General features: G+C 37.6%; 1 protein-coding gene across 1 annotated transcript in view; it reads left to right on the top strand.

The window, feature by feature from the left end:
* The window catches only part of ADAM7 (ADAM metallopeptidase domain 7), a gene marked incomplete at both ends in the record, with an annotated part of 75,580 nt that overhangs the window by 32,622 nt on the left and 18,452 nt on the right, over window positions 1-24,506 (top strand). Inside the window, 7 exon segments of the mRNA XM_079772705.1 lie at window positions 993-1,046; window positions 3,745-3,816; window positions 14,646-14,815; window positions 18,526-18,610; window positions 20,048-20,178; window positions 22,096-22,270; window positions 24,318-24,407. Coding sequence (XP_079628831.1) covers window positions 993-1,046; window positions 3,745-3,816; window positions 14,646-14,815; window positions 18,526-18,610; window positions 20,048-20,178; window positions 22,096-22,270; window positions 24,318-24,407 — 777 coding nt within the window.

The following is a 24,506-nucleotide window of genomic DNA, read 5'->3' as shown; positions in this document are numbered from 1 at the left end:
ATCTACAATGTGTGTTAAGTTTTGAACATTAGAGCTACAAGTGGCTAGAAAGAATGAAATTTACACTGTCTTGAAACCTATCCTATATATTGTCTACCCTTGTCTTCGTTGACATTTTCAGGGAATTGATAAGCAAGATTTTCTCCTTTTAATTAGGTCAGACGTTCTAACTGTTAAGGACAATTAAGAGTAATAATGAGTTCATTTTCTCTACAAGCAATTCATATCTCCTTAAATCCCACTGGATGTTAGCCTTTAAGCTCCAAGAATGTTCATCTTCTTCACATATTCATGGCCCAGTTGAATAAATCAATCAATAAAAGATTACTTAGTCCCCATAAGAATGACTTAGTCAATCTTTGAATAATATGTCCCTGATTTATACTCAGAATATGCATGAACCTCAATGTATGCCATCAAAAACAAAACATAGAATTTCTTAGTACTGGTATTTTATAAAAGATCTATAATTAGCAAATTTTATACATGTTCTCTTGGAAATAGACTACTGAAATACAGATGATTTGGAGAGAAGAACAGGAGTAAATGAAAAACAATCAGTTCTATTAGCCTGACTGTAGGCTAATAATTAGCTCTATGTTAGTTCTGAGCTTTATAAATGGATGCTTTTTATAAAAAAGAGTTTTCTTAGTAAGCATTTACTTTGTAAATAAAAAACACTTAATGTTAGAAACTAGATATATATATTTTTTTCATTTATACCTCATTTTATGTGAAAGACTTAACAAAGAAGGAAAAGATAATCAAATATGGAATGCTATTTCAGGTTTATTACAATCTGATATACAGGATCACATGTTTTAATAATATGGATTTTATTTAGATAACTTTCTAGAATTATTAAATATACTTCTATACCTCACCTTCTTGTATCAATAAAAATTAACATTTCTTACCTTACAAATGTTATCTTAAAATGTTAAAGTAAAAAATATTAACTATACCTCATTAAATTTTTTATAAACTTCCAGGTCACCCATATAGAAAACTATGTTGAACTGTTTGTTGTTGCTGATGGTAACGTGGTAAGTTTTCAGATGAACATTGGCTCTTCATTCATCCTTATAAAACTAGATTTGTGATTCTAACAAAGAAAAAAGTTTTATTCAGAATTTCATTCTGGGCTCAATCTCTTTTTAGCTTCCCTGAACAGATTTAAATAAGAGATGATTGCATCCTTTAGTAGTACAGCAGACTAAGCCAAAAAAGAACTGCCCTCCCCATTACAAACATCATAATGCTGAACAACATGCAAAAAATAAAACTATAACTACACTATGTAGTTGAGCTAAAACCAAACAACAACAACAAAATAACAGCAACAACAACAAAATCAAGGAATCTCCAAGTGCTAAAAATGAGGAAGAAAACCTCAGAGTAGTAAATAAAACTCAAAGGCTTTGTGACCCACAATACGTAGACTAGTGCATGATGCCCAGAGCCATAAGGACTGGCCCAGACCTGTAAAGGGAAATAGAAAGGTTCTGTGCACTAAAAATGCAAAGAGAAAGAAAATGTTCTGTCTGCCTGTGGCAAAGGGCAGGGGAAATATAATGCATGGGAAAAGCAAAATAAAATTTTTAATGAATTAGTAAGTTCTAGGCACTAATGGATAGACAGGGTTATTGCATGTTAGTAAGAACAAGTTAACTAAATTTGCTAAAGCAAGTTAAGATAAGCTTTGATCTTAATAATAATCTACACTAATAAAAGAGAAATATGCAAATTGACTCACTTTGAGATGCCCACTAGCCAATCAGGAGTGAGTATGCAAATTTGCCTCATTGCCTCCATGGAGACTGACAGCAGGGAGGAGGCAGCTCCCAGCATGGCTTGCTTGGCAGTCACTGCGGTGGCCTAGGAGCAGGCAAGTGCAGTCTGCAGGCAGCACCCAGCACAGCCTGCTTGGCAGTCACACAGTGTGGAGCAGGCAGGTCCCACAGAGAGCAGAGAACCATGGGGAGCAGGCCTAAGCCATCAGTAGGACATCCCCTGAGGGCTCCCGGATTGGAGAGAGTTCAGGTCAGGCTGAGGGACAACCTGCCCCCATGCACGAATTTCTTGCACTGGGCCTCTAGTTTATTAATAAAGACTAAGAGTTAGGGTATTTTGGTAAGATGGAAGAGGGAAAACAAGGCAGCTTTGGAAACCATGTGGAGGGTTTGACACATCTTGAAAGCAATATGATGAGTTTTAAACAGTTAGGTAGAGTGAGGGTACGGATGTGTACACCCAGAGTTAGCAAGTTGAAAGAGAGAGCATAGAACAAATGTCTGATCCCAGGGAACACTAAACATTTAATAAAGGTTTGGAAATAAAAGTACAAAGACCCCATGTCCATCCCTCTTTCTTACCCCATGAGTGGAAATCAATGGTTGATAAGTACTCTATTCCTGTAGTCCCTAAGACAACCTCAGAATCTCTATTAACTATGTATACTAGGCCAGCCCTACCCATTCATCAATGGGAATCCTAGAGTGAAAACATTTATTATTTAGAAGTTAAGGGGGTGGTGGAAAAGAAAAACTTCTGCACAGTAAAATCCTAGAAATGCATAGAATAATGAAAACCAGAATGATAAGAAATTTTTTGAAAGAGAAAATAGTCAATATTAAATGTGAACAAGATGAGCAGAAAGAAGAGGAAAAAGTGTTCAATGGGTTGATCATTGAGAGGATATTTATCAAGAATAGTTTCAATGAAATAGTGATAGTCAAGCTAGTGAGTGGTGAGTTGAAGAGTAGGTGGTAGATGATAATTGAAGAGATTCTAATGTTATATCATTGAGATATGTAGATAACAGGACAGCAGGATTCAGAAAAGGATATTTGTTTTTATTTTCATTAGGTAAGAAGCTTGACCATTTGCATTTGTCCCCACAGGATAACTCATATTATTGTTAAATATATTTGGTCAGATCTACATTGATAATACTGAGAACAAGGTCCTGATGGCACAAATAGAGAATCCATTTGAAAGAAGAGAACAAAAGTCAGAATAGGCGGTGATGGAAAGAGACCTAACTTGGGGTGGTGAACACACAATACAGTGTACAGATGATGTGGAATTGCGCACCTGAAACCTATATAATTTTGTTAACCAGTGTGACCCAAATGAATTTAATAAAAAGAAAAAAATAATAATAAACTGCCTTAGGGCAGAAAAAAAACACTAAAGAATAGGCCAGAGTAGGAAAGTTGGCATTTCCTTCCTAGTCTTTTTCTGGAAAGAAAGGCAAGCAACAATTCTGTGTCCCTTTCCTCACATCTCTGGCTCTGGGGTGACCCTTGATTATGTGTCCCATAGTTTGTGGCCACCATGGACACAGAAAAGCTGATAAAGTTGCTGTTTTCTTGCAATATAATGGTTGCTGTGGAGCTTTAATAAGTTTTGTTTCATCAGCATGATAAATATGAAACCTAAAGAACACTTATTATTTTATTTGATAAATCACGTAAATGTAATATAATAAAATGTAAAAGGGGACAAAGTTATAAAAACTTTTAAAGTAATTGCTAAGTTGAAGCATGTCTTTTGAAAGTGCTGTAGCTATCTCATATACAAAATATATTTTTGCTTAAGTTGCCAAGATTTTTAGCTGACTGGAAGGAATGCAAATGATATTTTTTTCTTTGAAATACCTGATAATGTGTGAAATATTTTATTGAATTTGTATTCAACTCCTATTATTAACAGATATTGGTCTGATGTTTATATTTGCAGTACCGCAGGAATAACTATCCTCACAATAAACTGAGGAACCGAATTTGGGGAATGGTCAATTTTGTCAACATGGTAAGATTTTATACAGTTTAAATCAAGCTAAAAATACAAATGGAAAGAAACTTTTAGGATAGATACTGCTAAATTTCTGTGGTAGTTCTGAGACAGCCCAAAAGACAAAATTTCACCCAGTAGACTAATTAGTAAAAATTAATTAAATTCACAGCAATAAATGAACCAGAGGTCTGAGTTTTTTGTTTTCTAAATAAATGGCATTTATTAAATAAAAATTTAAATAAATTTCAAATATTGGTCACTAATCACAAAAATATGTAATGTACAAAGATTTCAATACCCATCATTCATAAATCAAACCCACTATTGTAAATTACTGCTCCATGACTGTGCACAGCAAAAAGTTTTGCAAGCTGTAATTTATTTTCTATATTTTGACACAGATATTAGGAAAAATATTTCAGCAAAATCTATAATTAACTATAACCTTTCTTAAAAAGCAATACTGTAAATTGTACATATTTTTCTTATTCTGACTCCTTCTAAGTCATTGAGCTCCGTTACTAGGATAAAGAAGGCCCAAAGGAAGATGCTGTAATGAGTAGCCCCATCTAAGTCAGAGCTGATTCATTCACCAGTTGAAGGACATTTGATCAATTTCTAGTATTTGCTATAATGAATAAGATTCCTTTCAACATTTTCATATAGATGTATGTACAAACATAAATTTTTATTTTCGTTTTGTAAATGACTAAGAAATAAGAATGCTGGGTCAAACAATAAGTATATGTTCTTTAGCTAGTTCTCACAAATTTTGATGTTTTAATTTTCATTCAATTCAAAATATTTCTAGTATCCCTTATGATTTCCTATTTGATTCAATGGTTATATATGTGTGTCACTTAATTTCCAAATACTTGGCAATTTTTTATATAACTTTATATTAAAATTCTGCTCACCACATCCATACTTTCCACTAGAGCTATAACATATTAATAATTATTATTTTACATTTCCTGTCAGATAACTTCAACATTTAGATTATCTCTGACTCATCTCTCAAACAGTGGGTTGTTTTTCCTTGCTTTTTTGTGTATTCTTTAATATTTTATTGGATATTGGACATTACGTATAGGATAGTAGGGACAGAGGAAATAGTACTTATCCCTTCTTTTTTGACCAGGCCATTAACAAATGGGATTGAATCAATCTTGTCAGCAATTACACTTGTTTGGGGTGTTGCTACTGCTATTGTTACTTATAGTGTGCCTTGAGCTTCAGATCTCTGTAATGTTATCTTGTGCTTAGAGTCAGTCCTGGATTGTTCATTTCTGCTTCAATCTCAACTTCAACCTCAGGCCTTTGTCCAGGGCCAGTGCTCAAAGAAGGTTTTCTTTCACACAGATCTCTTCTTCAGTAGTAATCTGTTCTTGTGATTTACTCAGTAATTACTGGCCTAGTTATGGGACCAAAGTGTTTTCTGTTATCCTGATCGATCCTTGGTCTTAGGAAAGTCCTGCCCATGGGTCATTGGCTAGATATTTCTCCAAGTTCACATCCTTCCTCCTATGGTAGGAGCCCTTGAATGGTCTGGCCTCAAGATAGTTTCCTCCCTCTTCTCTAGGGGTGGGTGTTATTTTTCCCCTTCTTTCAGCCACAATAGGTCTTCACTTGAGTTCTGAGGATGTAAAAGAAAAAGGTCGCTGAAGTCCATACAGCAGCTTAAGGCTTTTGTTTCTCAAGAGAGGGGCTTGGTAGGTTTCAAAATGTTTCCAACGCAGCAGTTGCTCCCACCCTTCAGGCCTGTGCCACCAAGGGAGAATATCTCCAGTCTCCCACCGGCCCTCCATTGTGTTTATGGGGAAGAGTCTGTGCATGGGCATATTTCCTTGTATCTGTGTCTCCCTGAGGGTCCTGTACTGTCGTTCTATCCCACACTCATCTTTTAGCAATTCCTTAAAAATATTTGGTGGATTCTTATCTCTCTGTTTGGCACGAAGCATCTCTTTTTCTCTCTTTCTGCCACTGGGAGATGCTCTTGTACAATTTCTCTTAGAAGGAGTCTGTATTTCCTTAGATTCCAGGCTGTTTGCCTGGTTACTTCAGCTCTCAGGGTTTCAATAAAAAATAAAATTTTGTAGATTCTTTTTCTGTTGGTCAGGATAGAAGCAGAGTTCTTTACAACTGTTTACATCTTAGACAGAAGCAGAATTCCTCCTAAATTTAAATTGATGTCTATGGAGATTAAAAATTCTCCCTGTGACATTTTCTAAAATGTAGGAGCAATGTGGAGTTGAATGAGTATATCTCATAGTCATTTCTGTTTTCTCTTATTTCTTTTATCTTGTAATTGTCTTTATCATTACCCTACATTCATCCAAATATAAGACTCAATCTCTCTCCTTGGCTTTTCATCTCCAAAGTAAACATAAATACAAAATTGTTGCACATTGCTGAACTTTTTATTAAATACTAGAGGCCCAGTGCATGAAATTTGTGTACCGGGATGGGGGAAGGTGGGGGGGGAGGTGTCTCTCAGCCTGGCCTGCACCCTCTCCAATCTGGGATGCCTCTCACAATTTGGGACTGCTGGCTTCTAACCACTCGCCTGCCTGCCTGCCTTATTGCTCCTAACTGCTTCTGCCTGCCAGCCTGATCGCCCCCTAATCACTCCCCTGCCAGCTGATTGACACCTAACTGCTCCCCTGCTGACCTGATCGCCCCCAACTACCCTCCCCTGCTGGTCTGATCTCACCCCAACTGCTATCCTCTTCTGGCCTGGTCACCCCCAACTGCCCTCCCCTGCCAGCCATCTTGTAGTGGCCATCTTGTGGATGACATTGCACAAGGGTGTGATGCCACCTAGCCTTTTATTATATAGGATTTTCAGTTTAGAAAGGGAGGTCATACCACATCCATCATATCACTTTCACTGGCCTTTTATGCCCCATATTGCCCATAGGGGAGGGGTCAGACAGTCTGAGGAGATTTACGGGAAGCAATCTTTGTTCTGGGCCAGATCTAGCTGGATCTAGCTAGAGAGTATGGCAGTAGCCACCTCATTAAACACTCTGTCCTCAACCATAAAACATATCTTTATTTTATAGGATATTTTCTCACTAGAAGAGAACATATTTGTAGGATGGCAAATATTGTTTCCATTTTCACTTGCAACCAGTTTTATAAACCTAAAGCCCATCCATGAATGTAGAGAATCCAAAGAACCCAGATTTTAAAACGTCTTGTTCTGTGGGACCTGACTCATAAGGTTTATTCCACCATAAAATTGGGATCAAAAGGAATGGGCATCACAGGCTGCAATATAGATTTGAAATGTGGAAAATTAAGACATGGTCATTATAGCAATGATAGATGAAAACTTTTTTGTTAAAAAACTACTTTATCTTTTGATTTTATTTTTTTTCCCATCACAATTTATTCCCTCTATGCCCTCTTCCACTTCCCCTCCCCCATGATGCAATCACCACATGGTTGTCCATATCCTTAGCTAGTTCTCTCTCTTTTTTTCTTTTTTGCTCAATCCCTTCACCCTCCCCCCTGCAACAACCTGTCTCCCCTCCCCCAACCACCACCACTAGAGATGTCTGCCTGCTCTCTATCTCTGATTCTTTCTCTATTTTGCTTTGTAGTTCAATTTGTTCATTAAACTTCACGTATTGTATAAACCTTTTGAATAACCAATTACATTCTCTGTTCATATTATATGAGTAAGTTCTCCATTGTTGTAAACTCAGTGTTCCTATTTATCATTCATTCTTTCTTTCAACCCAGCTAGTATGGAAAATGATTTTGATATAACATAATTATTTGTCTCAAAATTCTCATAATACAGGGGTTGGCCAAGGTAGGTTTATAGTTGTAAGTATGTGAGTTTATTCTTGTATTATTATTTATTAATTATTGTATTATTTTCCATACAAACAACTGTAGACCTATTTTTGCACACCCCTTCTTTTATCCTGGCATCAAATATATATCGACTAGGAATTTATTAAAGCAGATGGGAATAGCGACAAGAAGGCTTATGGACTGCAACTATTTCTTTCTGTTTTGAGCAATCCACAATAAGATTTCTTAGACAACAAAGTAGTTCCAAACATCAAACATGGAGAACAAAGATAGCAGCTAACTATTGGTTTTTGAAAACCAATGTCAACTTTCTAATCTGCCACAGAGCTAACTCTGAAAGGAGAGAAATGAATAAAGAACATGCATTCCATCATGTGCCTACTATCAGTGAATTCACATTTCAGGTCAGTTGTAATCTCAGACCTTTGTTAAATTATTTAGTCTAAAACATTTTGAGCTCAAGGGTTATTCAGACCTTTTTAATTTAGCTTCTTTGTTGGCCATGGCAATTCACCCAGTATTCTGAGTGATTCACCCCACCTTAGGTTTTAATATAACTGTTTTGTTTAAGGCCTATACTTTTTGCTTATGACCTCCTGCATTAAAATTACTTTTTTATTTTGTTAATCCTTACCTGAGGATACTTTTTTCATTGATTTCTTTTAGAAAGAGTGGATGGGAGGGAGGGGCAGAGAGGGGGAGAGAGAGAGAAACAGAGAGAAACAGAGAGAGAGAGAAAGAAGGAGACATCAATGTGAGAGAGACAGACAAATAAATTAGTTGCCTCATGAATGATCCTTGACCAGGGCCAGAGATCACACCTGCAACCCAAGTACATGCCCTTGACCAGGTTTCAAATACACCACCCTTTGGTTCACAGTAACAATCTAACCACTGAACACACTGGCCAGGGCAAAATTACTTTCTTTTTATTATTTATTGTTGAAAGTGTTACATATGTCCCCTTTTCCCTTCATTGTCCCCTCCCAGCCTGTCCCCAAACCCCCTTATATTATCTATGTCCACTTATATGCTTATATGCATATAAGTTCTTTGATTGATCTCTTCCCCTCACAACTGCCTCCACCCCCACCACCCCCTCCCCTGCCTTCCCGCTCAGGTTTGACAATGCTTCTATGTCTTTGGATCTAATTTTGTTTATCAGTTTATGTTGTTCATTATATTCCACGAATGACTGAGATCATGTGATACTTATCCTACTCTGACTGGTCTGTTTTGCTTAGCATAATGCTCTCCAGGTCCACCAGGCTGTTGCGAATGGTAAAAGCTCTTTCTTTTTTACAGCAGCATAGTATTCCATTGTGTAGCTATACCACAGGTTTTTAATTCACCCATCTGCTGATGAGCACTTAGGCTGTTTCCAAATCTGAGGTATTTTAAATTTTGCTGCTATGAACATAGGGGTACATATGTCCTTTCTAATTGGTGTTGCTGTTTTCTTGGAATATATTCCTAGAAGTGGGATTACTGGGTCAAATGGTAGTTCCATTTTTAATTTTTTGAGGGAACTCCACACTGTTTTCCACAGAGGCTGCACCAGTCTGCATTCCCACCAGCAGTGCACGAGGGTTCCTTTTTCTCCTCATCCTCACCAGCACTTTTCCTTTGTTAATTTGTTGATGATAGCTAGTGTTCTGACTGATGAGAGGTGGTACCTCATTGTTGTTTTGATTTGCATCTCTCGGGTGATTAGTGACTTTGAGCATGTTTTCATATGTCTCTTGGCCTTCTGTGTGTCCACTTTTGAGAAGTGTCTATTTAGGTCCTTTGCCCATTTTTTGATTGGATCGTTTATCTTCCTTTTGTTAAGTTGTATGAGTTCCCTTTAAATTTTGGAGATTTAACCCTTATTAGATGTCACATTGGTAAATATGTTCTCCCATTCAGTGGGCTTTCTTGTTGTTTTGTTGATGGTTTCTTTTGCTGTGCAGAAGCTTTTTATTTTGATGTAGTCCCATTTGCTTATTTGCTCCTTAGTTCCCATTATCCTAGGACAGGGGTCAGCAAACTCATTAGTCAACAGAGCCAAATATCAACAGTACGATTGAAATTTCTTTTGAGAGCCAAATTTTTTAAACTTAAACTTCTTCTAACGCCACTTCTTCAAAATAGACTCACCCAGGCCGTGGTATTTTGTGGAAGAGCCACACTCAAGGGGTCAAAGAGTCGCATGTGGCTCGAGAGCCACAGTTTGCCGACCACGGTCCTAGGAGATATGTCAGTAAACATATTGCTATGAGCTATATCTGATATTTTGCTGCCTATGGATTCTTCTAAAATTTTTATGGTTTCCCATTTTACGTTTAAGTCTTTTATCCATTTTGAGTTTATTTTTGTGTATGGTGTAAGTTGGTGGTCAAGTTTCATTTTTTTTTGCATGTATCTGTCTAATTTTCCCAACACTATTTATTGTCTTGACTTTATTGTATGCTTTTGCCTCCTTTGTCAAATATTAATTGAGCATAATGGCTTGGGTCGATTTCTGGGTTCTCTGTTCTGTTCCATAGGTCTATTTGTTTGTACTTGCACCAGTACCAGGCTCTTATGAGAACAGTGGCTTTGTCGTATAACTTGAAATCTGGTATTGTGATTCATGCAACTTTGTTCTTCTTTCTCAGGATTGCACATAAATTTTTGATAGTTTGTTCTAGATCTGTGGAATATGCCATTGGTATTTTAATGGGGATTGCATTGAATCTATAGATTGCTTTGGGTAGCATGGACATTTTAATGATGTTGATTCTACGAATCTATGAACACGGTATATTCTTCCATTTGTTTATATCTTCCTCTATCTCTTTTTTCAATGACTTGTAGTTTTCCAAGTACAGGTCTTTTACCTCCTTGGTTAAGTTTATTTCTAGGTATCTTAATTTTTTTGTTGCTGTGGTAAATGGGATTGTTTTTTTAGTTTCTCTCTCTGTGAGTTCTCATTATTGGTGTATAAAAAAGCCGTAGATTTCTGGGTGTTGTATTCTTCTATGTTGCCAAATTTATTTATTAAATCAAGTAGTTTTTTGATGGAGTCTTTAGGGTTTTCTACATACAATAGCATGTCATCAGCGAATAATGACAGTTTTATGTCTTCTTTTCCAATTTGGATGTCTTTTATGTCTTCTTCTTGTCTGATCACTATGGCTAGCACTTCCAGTACTACGTCAAACAGGAGTGGTGAAAGTGGGCATCCCTGTCTTGTTCCTGTTCTTAGGAAATAGTTTTATTTTTTCCCCATTGAGTATGATGTTGGCTGTAGGTTTGTCACATAAGGCTTTTATTATATTAAGATATGAGCCCTCTATTCCCATTTTGCTGAGAGTTTTTATGAAGAAAGGGTGTTGGATTTTGTAAAATGCTTTTTCTGCATCAATTGATATGATCATGTGGTTTTTGTCTTTTAGTTTTTTTATGTGATGTGTCATGTTTATTGATTTGCATATATTGTACCAGCCTTGCATCCCCAGAATAAATCCCACCTGGTCATGGTATATGTTCTTTTTAATGTATTGTTGGATGCGATTTGCTAATATTTTGTTGAGGATTTTAGCATCTATGTTCATCAGGGGTATTGGCCTATAATTCTCTTTCTTTGTAGCATCTTTATCTTGCTTTGGGATTAGGGTAATGCTGGGTTCATAGAAAGAGCTTGGAAGTGCTCCTTCCTCTTGAATTTTTTGGAATAATCTGAGGAGGGTAGATTTTAATTCTTCTTTGAATGTTTGCTAAAACTCTCCTGTGAATCTGTCCAGACCAGGCCTTTGGTTTCTGGGATTTATTATTATTATTATTACTGCTTCAATTTCTTCAGTAGTTATTGACCTATTCAGATTTTCTGATTCTCCTTGATTGAATTTTGGAATATTGTATTTTTCTAGGAATATGTCCATTTCATCTAGGTTGTTCAGTTTGTTGGAATAGAGCTGTTCATAGTTTTTTGTTTGTTTGTTTGTTTTTCTTTACAATCCTTTGTATTTCTGGGGGTCAGTTGTTACTTCACTTCTTTCATTTCTGATTTTGTTTATTTGGGTCCTCTTTCTTTGCTTCTTGGTGAGACTGGCTAGAGGTTCATGAATCTTATTTATCCTTTCAAAGATTTAGCTCTTTGTTCTAATGGTGTTTGGTTTTTTTTTTTTGTCTCTATGTCATTTATTTCTGCTCTGATCTTTATTATTTCCTTCCTTCTACTTACTCTGGGCTTCTCTTGTTGCTCTCTTTCTAATTCTTTAAGTTGTAGGGTTAGGTTATTTATTACCTTTTATTTATTAATTTTTTTTTTTTTTGAGGTAGGCCTGTAGTGCTATGAACTTCCCTCTCAGGACTGCTTTCACTGTGTACCATAGATTTTGGATTGTTGTGTTTTTATTGTCATTTTATTTCAGGTTGTTTTTTATTTCTTATTTGATCTCTTTAGTAAAGCAATTGTTGTTTAATAGCTTCCAAGTGTTTGATTTTTTTTATTGTCATTGATTTCTAATTTTATTCCATTGGGGTCTGAGAAGATGCTTGGTATGATTTCAAACTTTTTAAATTTGAAGAGACTTTGCCTGTGTCCTAATATGTGGTCTATCTTTAAAAATGCCCTGCGTGCCAAAACCGGTTTGGCTCAGTGGATAGAGCGTCGGCCTGCGGACTCAAGGGTCCCAGGTTCGATTCCGGTCAAGGGCATGTACCTTGGTTGCAGGCACATCCCCAGTAGGGGGTGTGCAAGAGGCAGCTGATCGATGTTTCTCTCTCATCGATGTTTCTAACTCTCTATCCCTCTCTCTTCCTCTCTGTAAAAAATCAATAAAATATATTTTAAAAAAATGCCCTGCGTGCACTTGAGAAGAATGTATATTCTGCAGATTTGAGGTGAAATGTTCTGAAGATGTCAATTAATTCCATCTGATCTATTTAGTCATTGAGGCTTGCTGTTTCTTTGTTGATTTTTTGTCCAGAAGATTTATCCAGTGATGCCAATGGAGTTTTAAAGTCCCTACAAAGATTGTGTTGCTGTCAACCTCCCCCTGGATCTCTTCAAGATTTTTTTTATGTATTTGGGTGCTCCTGTATTGGGTTCATATACGTTTACCAGAGTTATATCCTCTTGTAGTATAGATCCCTTTAGTATTATGAAGTGGCCTTTCTTATCTCTTGTAATGGCCTTCACTTTGAGGTCTATTTTGTCAGATATAAGTGTTGCTACTCCACCTTTTTTTCCATTTCCATTTGCCTGAAAATATCTTTTCCATCCCTTCATTTTCAGTCTTTGTGAGTCCCTTGTTCTGAGGTGGATCTCTTATAGACAGCATATATATGGGTCATGTTTTCTTATCCATTCAGCAATTCTATGTCATTTGATTGGAGCATTTAATCCATTTCCATTTAAGGTTATTATTGATAGGTACATGTTTGTTGCCATCTTTATTCATTATGACTGTGTTCCTTCTTCCCTTTCTATTTCTTCTTTTACAACAATCCCTTTAGCATTTTTTGCATTGCTGGCTTGGTAGTGATAAACTCTCTTAGCCTATTTTTGCCTGTGAAGCTTCTGATTTCACCATCAATTTTGAATGATAGCCTTGCTGGACAGAGTATTCTTGGATTCAGTCTCTTGCTTTGCATCACTTTGTATACTTCATTCCATTCCCTTCTACCCTGATGTGTTTCTGTTGAAAAATCATTTGATAGTCTAATGGGAGATCCCTGTAGTTAATTTTCTGTCTCTCTTTTGCAACCCTTAAGATTCTTTCTTTGTCGTTAACATTTTCCATTGTAATTATGACATGTCTTGGTGTGGGTCTTTTGTTCATCTTGTTTGGGACTTGCTGTGCTTGTGTGACCTTTTCTTCCCCAAGTCAGGGAAGTTTTCTTTCATTATTTTTTCAAATGAGTTTTCTAATCCTTGATCCTCTTCTTATTCTTCTGGCACCTCTATTATGCATATGTTTCTTCATTTCATGTTGTCCCAAAGCTTCTTTAACCTTTTGCACTCGGATGTCGAGTGTGACTCGACATGGTTAGCATTAGAATAAAGGAATTGAGAAAAAAGCAAGCGAGTGCAAAGGGTTAAGCTCTCCTCCTGCTTTTTAATTTTTTTTCCAATTGCTGTGTAGTTTGGGTGTTATTTTCTGAGGTTTGGGACTGTGTTCTAACTCACTGATTCAGTCCTCTGCTTCTTCTAGCCTACTGTTGAAACTTTCCATTGTGTTCTTTATTGCCACTATATCCTTTTTCATGTCTTCTTGATTCTTACATATGTTGGTGAATTTCTTATCCAGACAGTTGAGCATCTTTATAACAATTACTCTGAATTCTTTCTCTGTCATATTGCTTGCCTCCATTTTGTTTAGTTCCTTTTCAGGTGAGTCCTCTTTTTCTTTCCTTTGAGGATTGTTTCTTTATCTCCCAATTTTTGTTGTTTCTTCCTGGCCCTGGGCACCCTACCTGAGGTCTGAGAGGTTGAAGCTCATAGCAGTCCAGTGGTCCAGGACTCTTTAGCCTGGAGGCTGGGTCTGCTTTGAGTCTCACACCTTGATTGCTATGAATTTTAACCCCTTCTCCCATGGATCTGGTCCCTCTTTTGTCTGCTTCAGATATTTGGGGTCAACGGGGTTGCATGCACAGTTTCTCTGGTGTGAAACTTCCTATGAGGGCCTGAAATTTGCTACACGGCCCTGGTACTTGCAGTAGGGTGACGCCCTAGGACCTTCTAGCTGGATACTTGCGGTGTGGTCCTGGGACCCTTGGCTGGTATCACCAGGTTGGACCAACAGAACAGTCCCTGGACCCAGGGTTGGGGCGGTCACAGGGTGTCTCTGTGTTGCTATGGCAGCCTTGTCAGCATGGGATCCTGGGAGGCTGGGTCTGGGCACATGGATGAGAACTTCAAGGTGCGGGAGGACTCTCTGGCATGCATTCACTGCAAAAGTTTCATTTTTTTAATGTAAAAGAATATGCTAATGGCAAGGATCTTTCTGAAACTTGACTTTGTGAAATATTCTTTTTATTTTAAACAGATTTATAAAACTTTTGACATTCATGTTACATTGGTTGGCCTTGAGATGTGGACAAGTGGAGATAAAATAAAAGTTGATTCCAATATGGAAACGACTTTATTGCGTTTTTCAGCTTGGCAACAAGCAGTCCTTAAAAAAAAGAAGAATTATGATCATGTTTTGTTACTCAGGTATGTAAATGCTCTATTTCCCTGCATACCTTAGGAGGTTTGTAAAAAAAAAAGAAAAGAAAACAAATAAAAACAAAATATTTTTAGGGCAATTGACATTTTTGGATAGTACACAGGGACAAAATGTTATGTCTAGCTATAGAGAAAATTTTCATATGAACTTTTTAAGAACTTCCTTCCTAATAGTGATGAACACTAGAAAGGAAAAATTTAATACATTCATATTCCTGGGCAGGGTTGAAAAATGTTGTTAGGTAAGTAAAGCAATTTCAGAATCCATTTACTTTACCTATCTGCTTTCAACTCTCACTCCTTCAGCCTTCCATACCATACTATTCTAACACTCCCCCAAAATCAACTTTTTCTGGGAAAACGCCTTATTCTCTGAACATTTCCCTTCATCGATGTGTGCTCATCCAGTGACTAGTGTTTCAAGAGCATCTTCTCTACCATTCAAAATGACAGAAAACTAATGTGATAAATTAAAACTGCCATCGCTCTAAAATTCCTAAGGAAAAGTCTGAATTTATCTGGAATACTAAGGTCATTAATTCTTAAAAATAGGGGCCATTTTAAAATCATTTCCATTATTCAAAATACCTAAGCACACTACTCAGCCTGTAGAGAAATGGTAAATAATTGTGAAGCTGAACTGACTTCAACCTTGTGTTTTGCATACCCTGATATCGTAAAGAATGTTAATTTATGGAAGAACAAGTTTGAAGCATTGGAGTCTTTTAGCATCTCTCCTGATTCCTTTAAAGCTGCTATAAGAGATGGGTACCTACTTTACCTATTTCATCTACCTATAATAGCAGCGTTTCTCCTAAAGTCTGCAAACACAGCCTGAAAGTGTGCTTTTGACCATTATCTAAATGTTAACTTTCAGTCTGACCTCAGAACTATGAAGCTTCCAAAGCCTCTAGTCAGAGGTCAGCTCCAGCCCTTTGTCAGAATAATGAGAGTGAGCCAGACCTCTGGTGTAATATCATTTCTGATTTCCATACTGGGTTGGCCCATAGCACATATTTCCAGGGGAAACATGTACCTGGCTTGGGCTTGGTATAATTTAAAATTATGAGTAGTGAAGTAAAATCTCATCATAACTTCTGTAGTGGCAAGATTAGCCCCATTTGCCTAGTCCTTAGACATGTGTTAAAAATAATTAATCAATTAATTTAAAAATATTTAAATGGGTATAAGTGGGAAATCTTTTACTTCCATGAGTATCTCTTACTCTGAGAGGTAACTTCTCTCCCTAATAGTATGTCTACAAATAGAGAAATGATGTGATGGGGAGTGCTATTAATGACTAACTGGACACTATGTTTGGGATTTCTCAGGTGTTCAGTTTCTTACATATCTTCCCTTTTCTATTCACATAGATCTAGAAGTGATGAGGTACTATATATGGCATTGTCATGGTGTGACTTTTGGTTTTAAGTGTTTATGAGCAAAGTCAGAATCTGGACCCTGCTTTCTCAGGTGCTTCATCTCCACAGGTGGTATTCTCCCAAGAAATTCAGTCTAGCAAGACCAGAATTCCATGTTCCTCCAAGATGTATAGTAAAATATTGAGACTTTAAAATATAGGCATAGGGACATTTCAATCATAAAGAAAGAAATAGAGGACATCTTCATTTATATATATATATATATATATATATATATATATATATATATACACATATACATGTACATACACATATACATACACACACACACACACACACACACACACACACACACACACATATACATATCCTATATAATAAAAGCCTAATATGCTAAGTGTCTGGTCGTCTGGTTGTCCGTTCAACCAATCAAAGCATAATATGCTAATGATATGCTAAGGCCGTTCAATTGCTCACTATGACATGCACTGACCATCAGGGGGCAGACAGACAACTGGTAGATCAGTCGCTATGACATGCACTGATCACCAGGGGGCAAATGCTCCGACCAGTAGGTTAGCTTGCTGCTGGGGTCCTGCCAATTGGGACTGAGCAAGATGTGCCAGACATGTCCTGGAGCCCTCGCGCAATCCCTCCCCAGCTGGCCAACCTCCCACATCCCTCCCTGGCCCCGATCGTGCATTGGTGGGGTCCCTCAGCCTGGTCTGAGCCCTCTTGCAATCTGGGACCCCTCAGGGGATGTCGGAGAGCCAGTTTTAGCCCAATGGCAGAATGACAAGTCGCTATGATGTGCACTGACCACCAGGGGGCAGATGCTGAATTCAGGAGCTGCCCCCTGGTGGTTACTGCGCTCCCACAGGGGGAGTGCTGCTCAGCCAGAAGCCAGGTTCACGGCTGGTGAGTGCAGCAGTGGTGGTGGGAGCCTCTCCTGCCTCCACGGCAGTGCTAAGGATGTCTGACTGACAGCCTTTAGTTGGATATCCCCCGAGGGCTCCCGGACAGTGAGAGGGCACAGGCTGAGCTGAGAGACCCTGCCCCCGAGTGCTCAAATTTCATGCACCGGGCTTCTAGTACATATATAAACACACACACACACACACACTCACACACACACACACACACACACACACACACGTATTTAGTACACATATATATAATACATAAATATATAATATATATATATAGTTTTTATTGATTTCAGCTAGGGGAAGGGAGGAGAGGAAGAGATAGAAACATCAATGATGTGAGAGAATAATTGATTGGCTGCTTCCTGAACACCCTCTACTGGGGATTAAGCCTGCAACCTAAGCATGTACTCTGATTGGGAATCAAACAGTGACCTCCTGGTTCATGGGTGCTCAATCACTGAGCAATGCCAGCTGGGCATAGAGTACATCTTCTTAGCTGAATAAGTCAAAGACTAAAAAGGGTCATCCAGCCTGACCACCTTTCTTGTATTTAAATCCCTATATACTCCAAGAGTGGCCTTCCAGCCATGATAGCTCTCTTTAAGGTGTTCCAACTCCAAATGTTTTTCTTGAAAGCACACCAGATTTAGATTCCTTCGATATACACATCTACATCTGCCTTTTTAGTTAATCTAGGGATAGTTCTGTTTTCACATGACAACTCTTCTAAATCTTTGATTATAGCTATCAAGTTCTCTATAGTTTTTTATGGATGATTCAACATTTTTTAAAATTTTCAACCACAACCAATTAATCATGGTGTTGAGTCCATTCACTATGTTGTATTTTCACCTCTGAACATTTTTTAAAATATAGATTTTTATTGATTTCAGGGAGGAAGAGACAGATAGAAACATCAATGATGAAAGAGAATCATTGTTCAACTGCCTGCTGCACACCCCACACTGGGAATTGAGCCTGTACCCCAGGCATGTGCCCTGACCAGGAATCGAACTATGATGCTCAACCACTGAGCAACACTGGCCAGGCTCTAAATATTTTAATTTTTTTAAAGTTATTTTATCCAGAGCTGAATGCAGGGTAAATTGAAGTCAAGGAAAATGGGACTCTACCATTGTTATTTTTTAGAAAGTACTTTTATATGATTTCAACTAAATATTGCATTGATTTTTCAATGCATCTAATATGCCACAGTTTTAAAATGAGCTTAATGTCAACTAAAGTCATCCTTAACTCCAGGAAAAAGAAGAGACACTTTCATGTGCAAAGGCACTAGCATTGTGGGAGTTCATTGTGGTTCAATGTATGTATGTATTAATTAAACTACTATCACAGATTGAAGAGTGTATTTTCATTTTGTTTATAGTGGGAAGTGGCTTTATACCCATGCGCAAGGAATTTCTTATCCAGGCGGTATGTGCATGCCCTATTATTCCTGCAGTGTCGTTAAGGTGGGCTGTGTTTATTTATGTTATACTACTTAATAAAATGTTTGAATTAAATTTCTGTAATTTTCTGTGTCCTAGTGAAAGGGACCATGTATGCATTCCTTCATATATTCCCACCAACATATGCCATGATCAAACTTCCATGTTGCTTTTATTAGATGAGAAAGAAAATGTTTTATTTAAAAAAACTATAGATGAATAATCAAGGTAAAGCAGTGTTCACAGTTTAAGATAACATCATATACAAATTAGTATGCAAATATTTTAAAAGTTATTTTGCATATTAAATATAGTTGTGTACAGGACATGTAAAGTCCATTAAACTCGACTAATTTAGCAAGTGAGGATAATTGTTCTTGTGCTGAAAAGAAATTGCGTAGATCATATAAAATATCACATTAAGGCAGACTTGCAATTTGTTTTCCAAAAGCATGAGACCTTCACACTGCTGACTCTGATCCTTGTTTATCTGATCCTTTCCCAAGTCACTGAGCTTCTAGTTAGTACTGTCCAAGTAACCATATTTAACAAATTTTTGAAAACATCAAGACTTGAATTACTTTTTTTAGTGCCTACCTAATGATTGCAATGCTCAGTCCAGTCTTGTTAAGATGTTAAAATTAAAAGCTAGAACTTATTAAAATGAATTCATGAACTATGTATTGTATGATTCTTTGTATGATTATTTGTTTGCCTATGGAGTTTTAATAACATAAATGTTGCATAAAGAGTCAACCTAATCTAATATAGGCAGTCACCACTCAAATTATGATATTATTACCTAGAGTACATTTTAAACTTAAAAAGCAAGATGAAATTACCAAAATAGTGGTATTTTACTTTTACAGTAACCTGATATTCCATTCCCTTTGGAAATTCATATTTTTTAAAATAATATAAAGATTAGAATGTTAAATAGAACTGCAAACAGGTAACAATCAATTTTGTGTTGGATATTGCTGCACTGACCTTCTGCTTTTCTTCAAGTAGGAACTGCATTCTCATGAGTGCATAACAATTTTGTGTAATGTGAGACTGCACATTGAAAGCATGAACCACGCACATTTTTATTTTTACCCCCTTTGATTATCTGGTATATGGACGGTAGTAATGTTTATTTTATTGGGTAAAGCATTAGTTAATCATTTTTAGGTATTTGTAAGCATGTGTCTGTATAACTCCAACAATGACCATTACTATATCACAAAAAAAGAATTTCAAAATGGTAGATTTAGAGCCACTCAAAACATCATTTGTTCAACCTCATTATATAACTAAAGAAACTGAGGGACAGAAGAGGGAGTTAAGTCCATGGCCTCTCTAATAAGTATTAGTTAACCAGAAGCTAGAAAACAGGTTTCAGCCATTAGTTCAAAGCACTATTTACTACAGTGCGCTGTCTTGTAGAAATTTCTAATGTACATCTTCCTTTGGCCTCAGGATCTTTTACCCGACCTTAATGTGATTGCAAGCCGAATGGCCCATCAGCTGGGGCATAGCCTTGGGATGCAGCATGATGATTACCCATGTACCTGCACTCTGGAAAGATGTGTGATGGATAGAGGTGGAAGGTAAGGCTCAACTGATAAAGAGAACACATTTAAATATGTTGGGAACGACTTTTGATTCAAATTCCATATTGTAGGGGTATATTGTGATTGTATGGAATTTTTCCTAATATACTCCAGAAGGTCTATTACAAAAGCAGTTCCGGTAAGGTGCTTCCCTCGGGGAGATACATCATACCCATTGGAAGTGTATCTCCTAGTGATGTAATGAGAGAAATTCTAAAACTCCATCTGAGCACATCGCAAAAGTACATGACAATCAATTAGTCACTATACCCAGCTGCTCAGGAGAGGAACTCACTCCACATGCCTTGGTTTATCTTGTTTACTGAAACATCATTCTCAGCAAAGCCTTTGTAGCTACCTGATCCAATTTTTCAATCCTGTCCCCTCACACATATACTCTAACAGTATGCACACCCCTAGCCCTTGCTTTAATACCCCCTTTAGTACTAACCACTATCTAAGTTTTACATATTTAGTTATTGTCCTCCTCCATTAGAATACATGTTTCATAAGGTCAGGGTTCTTTTGTTTTGCTTTGTTTTGCTTTGTTCATTGTTATAGAACCCTGTCTAGAAAAGTCCCAGACACATACAAGGCACTCCCTAGATACAGAATGAGAGGATGCCCAGCTTCCTCCCAGCATTGAACTAGCTGCAGTCAGGCCCCAAGCCTTGCACATCTCTGAACTCTTTCACAGTAGGTGCACGTAGTACATTGTATAAAGTAAGAAAAATATTACTTGATGGTAACCAGTGCTCTACATATTGATTAAATGGAGGAAAGTAGCCAAAGCACCCAAGCACAGTGACTAGCATAAAGGAAGAATTCAATAACTGATATCTAATTTTATATGCTTATCCACATAATTAGTCATTTATTTTCAGGGCCCCACCATCCTAATCTGATCATCTAATGTATTCAGGACTCTAAACGTCCATCTCTATTTGATCTATGTGCCAATAAGAATGGAAAGGAGTCAAAACACAAAGAAAATAGGAGGGAGGTCAACTTCAGTTTTTAAAAACTATATCCCGTTCCTAGGATGTGTTAGATATTATTAAATGAATAGTTTGTTTCAACAAATGTTTATAGACAACTACTCTGTTCCAGCCACTGTACTAACTAGTGCTTTTCTTTTTCTATTTTTTCTATTTTTGTTAATCCTCACCTGAGGATATTTTTCCATTGATTTTTAGAAAGAGTGGAAAGGAAGGGGAGAGACAGAAAGAAAGAAACATTGATATGAGAGAGACACACTGATTGGTTGCCTCCCGCATGTGCCCCAAACAGGGCCAGGGATCAAGCCTGCAACTGAGGTATGTGCCCTTGACAGGAATCAAACCCGGGACTCTTCAGTCCAAGGGCCAACACTCTTCCACTGAGCCAAACAGGCTAGGGCCACTGGTGCTTTTCTTTTAAAAAAAATTTGAACATGGGGTGGGGGATGGGAATAGGGGGATGAGGACAAATATGTGTCACCTTAATCAATAAAGAAATAAAAAAAAAGAACAAAAAAAAATTGAACATGATACAGTCTTTGCATTGAGAAGCTTGTGATCTTACGTGGATGATAACCAAGTATATAGATTATTTCAAGAAAAAATAAAAAGTGATATGGGAGCAGCAAGCAAGGACCATCAGCCTAAACCAAGGTTCCCGAAGGATTTGCTGGAGCAGATAAAGTCTATGCATTTTCACCATAATAGCATTTGTTGGCTGTGTTTCAATAAGACATTTTATATAATGAATAGCCCAGTCACTCTGCTGTAACAGAAAGACAAGAGTAGGAAAAATAAATAGACTTTTAGAGTTTAGTATTTATATTTTTTCTTTCTAAATTATTTATAAAATTTTCACAGTTATTCTACCAGTATGCAATGATATGATTAATCTTTACTTTTAACTTATCTCTAGCATTCCTGCACTAAAATTCAGTAAATGCAACAGAATGCAGTATGAGAAATTCCTGAAGGAGAATAAGCCAGCATGCATGTTTAATGTTCCATTTACTGATAACTCAAATGATTCTCCATCTTGTGGAAACAAGAACTTGGATGAGGGAGAAGAATGTGACTGTGGCCCTGCTCAGGTATTTGCAAATGATGTTGTCTTTTTTTTTTTTTTTAATATATTCTTATTGATTTCAGAGAGGAAGGGAGAGGGAGAGAGATAGAAACATCTATGATGGGAGAGAATCATTGATCGGCTGCCTCCTGCACGCCCCCCACGGGGGATGGAGCCCACAACGCGGGCATGTGCCCTTGACCGGAATCAAACCCAGGACCCTTCAGTCCACAGGCCGACTTTCTATCCACTGAGGCAAACCGGCCGGGGCACGTCTTTAAAGTACCAAGTTTGTGCTCAGATTGAACCTAGGCAGGGATGTAGCCATTAATCAACCATGATATTCCTCGTAAAACTTTAAAAACCGTGCTTTTTTCTCATTTGGAAACAGGCTGTTGGTGCAGCCTTATCGAAGGCTTCTTACTGAGTAATAAATTGGGTATAATGATCTTGCTGGAGGTCCACTCCATCACAGTTGCTGCTTTATATATTAACTAGAGGCCCGATGCAAGAAATTCATGCAAGAGTAGGCCTTCCTTCCCCTGGCTGCCAGCACCGGCTTCCCTCCGGCACCCGGGACCTGGGCTTACCTCTAGCTGCCAGCAGGCACCCAAAACCCAGGCTTCCCTCCAGCCCTAGCTTCATCCGGAAGGACATCCAGAATGATGTCTGGTCTAATTAGCATATTACCCTTTTACTATTATAGATGGGCTCTTCTTGTAAGTAGGGCCCATTTGTGTCAGTCTCTGGCCTCTCATGCACAGTAGGAATTCCCTCTACAAAATCAATCACAGTCAATCCTGTTTTACTCTGGAAATTATGAGGTTAGCTATAGCCTGGTATGATAGCTCATGTTATTAAAAAAAACTGTCTTATAATTGAGCAGGAAACTTATAACCTTCCACATATTTATTGCAGTCTCTGAAACAGAATAATCCTTTGAGGCAAATTTTAAAGTAACTCTTCATCAGCTTTTCTTCAACATAGTAGTTATTTATTTCCAGAAATTGTCTTAGATAATTTCTTCTCAAATTACCACGTACAGATGCATCAGCTGGAGATGTTGATAAAATGTGGGGGTTTTTATTCAGTTGGTCTGGAGTGGGCTGAGATATTTCATTCCTGCCAACTTGAAAAATTATACTGATGCTGCAGGTCCAAAGACCTCATTCTGAGTATGTGCCTTGGAGACATGGCACAACTCCAAAAAGTAAGAAACCCACACATGAAACTTATATGATATGTTGACCAATGTCACCCCAATAAATTTAATTGAAAAAAATGTCTAGTAGGATGGCAATTAAGGGACTCCACAATCAGAGTGGGAACAGTGACATGTCCAGAGGTTACAAAACATCAAGTCTTCAAATGTCTTTCATGAAATGTACAGAGGCCTTTACTTTGAAATTGATGCCTTTGCCCATGCAGCTTCTTTGTAATGGTTCACAGTTTCACCCTCACATATGAAGTAACTTACATGACCGGATGCTGACAGTTTTGTTTGCAGTTTAAATTATGAGCAGATAGAGCGTATGTGTCCAACTTGCTGTTATTACTTAATTATGCATTAAAAAATAAATAGTCTGAAATACTTGGGTTCTTAAGGAAAATGTGAAATCAGATCTTCAGAAGTTGTATTATCTCACATCAAGCCTTTAGAATAGAGAAGCAGCAAGACCCTCCCGGAGGACAGTCATCAGGAGAATGGGAGGTCATGAACTTTGGGATACTGAGCAACCAGGTGGGAAGGGAAACAAAGTAAAAGTCCCCAACACCAATGGCAAGCAGTAGTTTTTATAACGGTTTGGCAAAAGTAGGTTTACAGTAGTGAGTATGCGAAACACAGAGTTTGTTCTTGTATTCTTATTTATTATTGTATTATTTCCCATATGAATAACTGTAAACCTACTTCTGCCCCACCTTGTACAGCTGTCATAGCTAAGGACCAGGCATTTGTATTTAACTCTGTAAAACAAGTGATGCTAAATTACCCAGAAGCACAGCTAATTAACTCTTCAAACAGGAGCCAAACCGCAATCCAATTTCTGATTTTAATTTTTGGTTATTGCCAGGAGTGCAATAATCCTTGCTGTGATGCCGACAAATGTCTGCTGAAGCCAGGATTTACTTGTGCGGAAGGAGAATGCTGTGAATCTTGTCAAGTAAGATCCTTTGCTAGCACCAGATTTCTCTGTCTTTGTTTATGTGATCAGAGGACCAAAGTGCTGTCTGACCACTAAAACCCTATGCCACTAATTCCA

This window comes from Cnephaeus nilssonii (assembly GCF_951640355.1).
Source record: "Cnephaeus nilssonii genome assembly, chromosome: 5".
NCBI lineage: Eukaryota > Metazoa > Chordata > Mammalia > Chiroptera > Vespertilionidae > Cnephaeus > Cnephaeus nilssonii.
This window is presented reverse-complemented; position numbering and strand designations above follow the sequence as displayed.